The 2,574-nt window shown below is 51.7% G+C and overlaps 1 protein-coding gene across 1 annotated transcript in view; it reads left to right on the top strand.

Moving 5' to 3' along the window:
• The window catches only part of TGM2 (transglutaminase 2), a 33,082-nt gene extending 30,962 nt beyond the window's left edge, over nucleotides 1-2,120 (top strand). Inside the window, exon 13 of the mRNA XM_023511983.1 lies at nucleotides 572-2,120. Coding sequence (XP_023367751.1) covers nucleotides 572-722 — 151 coding nt within the window. The 3' untranslated portion in view covers nucleotides 723-2,120. The remainder of the gene's footprint in view (nucleotides 1-571) is intronic.
• The last annotated feature ends 454 nt before the right edge of the window (nucleotides 2,121-2,574 follow it).

The following is a 2,574-nucleotide window of genomic DNA, read 5'->3' as shown; positions in this document are numbered from 1 at the left end:
TTCTGTCTCAAAAAAAAAAAAAAAAAAGAGATAGTTATCTCATTCTGTCAACCCAGCTGGAGTGCATTGGCACAATCAGAGCTCACTGTAGCTGCGAACTTCTGGGCTTAAGCAACCCTCTCACCTCAGCCTCCCAAATAGCTGAGACTACAGGTGCCTGACACAATACCTGGCTAGTTTTTTCTACTTTTTGTAGAGTTGAGATCTTGCTATGTTGCTCAGGATGGTCTCAAACTCCTGGCCTCAAGCAATTCTTAGAGTGTAGGAATTATAGGCATGAGCCACTGTGCTCAGCCCATTACCCACTCTTAACCCCTGAGTGCACCATCTAATTCCACACACACAGGCATGCACATACTTCTCTCTCTCTCTTTCTCTCTCTTTCTCACATGCTATACTCTAGGAGAGCAGGCTGTCCAAGCCCCACAGAGGACTGTGAGTGGGGCTGACTTGGTTACTGGTGGCATTAGCTGTAAATTCATGGAACCTCTGTGCTGGGTCCTCATCAGTCCTCGGTAGTCACATCTCATCCCAGCCAGACCCCAGTCTCACCCTCTGTCTCTTGCTGCAGCCCAAACCCCGTGGGTCCAGGGGAAGAAGCCAAGACCAGGGTGGACCTTCTGCCGAGCCAGGTGGGCCTCTACAAACTGGTAGTGAACTTCGAGAGCGACAAGCTGAGGGCCGTGAAGGGCTACCGGAACGTCATCGTTGGGCCCCCGTAAAGGGATCCTGCGCCCAGCCCCACCTCAGCCTGCTGTGAGCCCCCACCTTGACCCAACCTTTATCCCAAGCTAATGAGCACAATTTGCCCCTTCTTGGGCCCCAGATCCCAGGGCAGGTGGGCTGCCTCGTGGTGGCTCTTTGGCATGGAATATACTTCTGGACCTTCTTGGCCCATGAGCCTGGTTCCCCACCTACCCACCCCTAGCTGTGAAGAATGTTCTGGGCCACTACAGTGGGAGCCTGACCTTGGCTGACTGGGGCTGGGGTGAGAGGAGGGACGCACAGCTCCTTCTCCAGCCCAATGCTGTTTGGAAAGCCACTGACCTCTTGCCATGCTGTTTGATCTACTCCATAGTCCCTCGGAGCAGGCACAAAAGGGCCAGTGTGCCCAGGACCCCTTCCCCTGACTGCACCCAGGCCCCAGGGGCCCTTGGGAGAGCCGGAGCAGGTGGGAACACCCCAGCCCAATGGTTCCCCACCCACACAAGTGGGCTCGTGGTTCTTTGCAAGGCCCAGGAGCATAGCCCAAGCCTCTGACTCTGAGTTCAGTGCTTTGTCAGGTCTCAGCCTGACTGGCCAATGTCAGAGAGGCCATTTGGGACCCGACCAAAAAGGCCCCAGTCGAGGTGAGGAGGGCTTGCAGGTTTAAGCCTTAAGTCTGGCCAACTACGGTATTCCCCACTCTGGGCCTCAGTTTCCTCATGGGTCAGAGGAGTGATTAAACCAGCTCATCTCTAGGATCCGCTCAGCTCTGCACTTCTGTGCTGCTATGTGGTCCAGCGAGAGTTAAATCATGACCGGGACCACCATCCAGACCCCAGTTCTGTCCTGGTCCCCCACCTGTGCCTAGGTCCCTCCCTCCAGATCCCAGTTCCAGGACATAAGAGCCCTGAATACCTCTGTCCCACCCATGAGCCTACCCACCACTATGCCTAGGCTTCACGAGAGCCTTAGCTGCCCATGCCAGTCACTGACCAACAAGGTCACATCTCAGTCACCCCCTCCTTATAGGGCCAGGGCACCCAAACACAGCCCTTGTCCTAAATAAGCTTGGAAAATTGTCACCTCCAACTTTATCCCCTGCTCTCTCTACATGACTGATCCTCCCTCAGGCTGGAAGGGGAGGATTCTCTACTGGGGTGAAGTCACAGCCTCCAGGGGCCCCAAAATGCCAAAGAGGGACTTGGGGAAAATCATACTGATACACTTAGAATTCTTTTTCTGCTTTGCACAGGGAAAAGTCACAAAATGAGCCAACATATATATTTTCTATATAAATTCAGCTCTATTTCTCTATGGTTTTATAAAATCTTTTGGGTTCCAAGCAGATTGTAGATGCATTTCTAAACCGCAAGGAGCAAGCACTGAAATAAAAGAGTTTATTTTGCACATTCAAACGAAGTCTGGTCTGGTCCTTTACAAGCTTTGGAGGGGGACTAGCCATCTCCTACCTAAGAGCCTTTCCTTAGCCTCAGCCCTTCCCCCAGGTTTAAACGTTATATTCAAGTCTTCACAGTTCAGCTCTCTCAAGCTCCCTCTACCAACAATCTGTGTTTGGGCCATAAGGAAATTTGGTACCCCCTCAACACCCAGCACAGTTGTCTACTTCTTAGCTTTTGCATGTGTAGCTCCTTGGGTACCCTTCCTCTTGCTTACTTGTTTAGCAAACTCCTACTCATCCTACCATACTTATCACCAAAGTCACCTCTTCCCTGAAGCCTTCCCTGATTTCTTCTCAGGCCCCCAGAGTCCTGAAATATGGACTAACTCAAACATTTATCACAGTGAAGTCTACCTCCATGTTGGCATATCTGCCTCCTTCCCATCCTATCTGAAATCTTCAAGAGCAGA

Source organism: Otolemur garnettii, unplaced genomic scaffold, assembly GCF_000181295.1.
Source record: "Otolemur garnettii isolate 467f Iridium unplaced genomic scaffold, OtoGar3 scaffold00023, whole genome shotgun sequence".
NCBI classification, from domain to species: domain Eukaryota; kingdom Metazoa; phylum Chordata; class Mammalia; order Primates; family Galagidae; genus Otolemur; species Otolemur garnettii.
The sequence above is the reverse complement of the archived record's forward strand: the minus strand, read 5'-3'. Positions and strand labels throughout refer to the sequence as shown.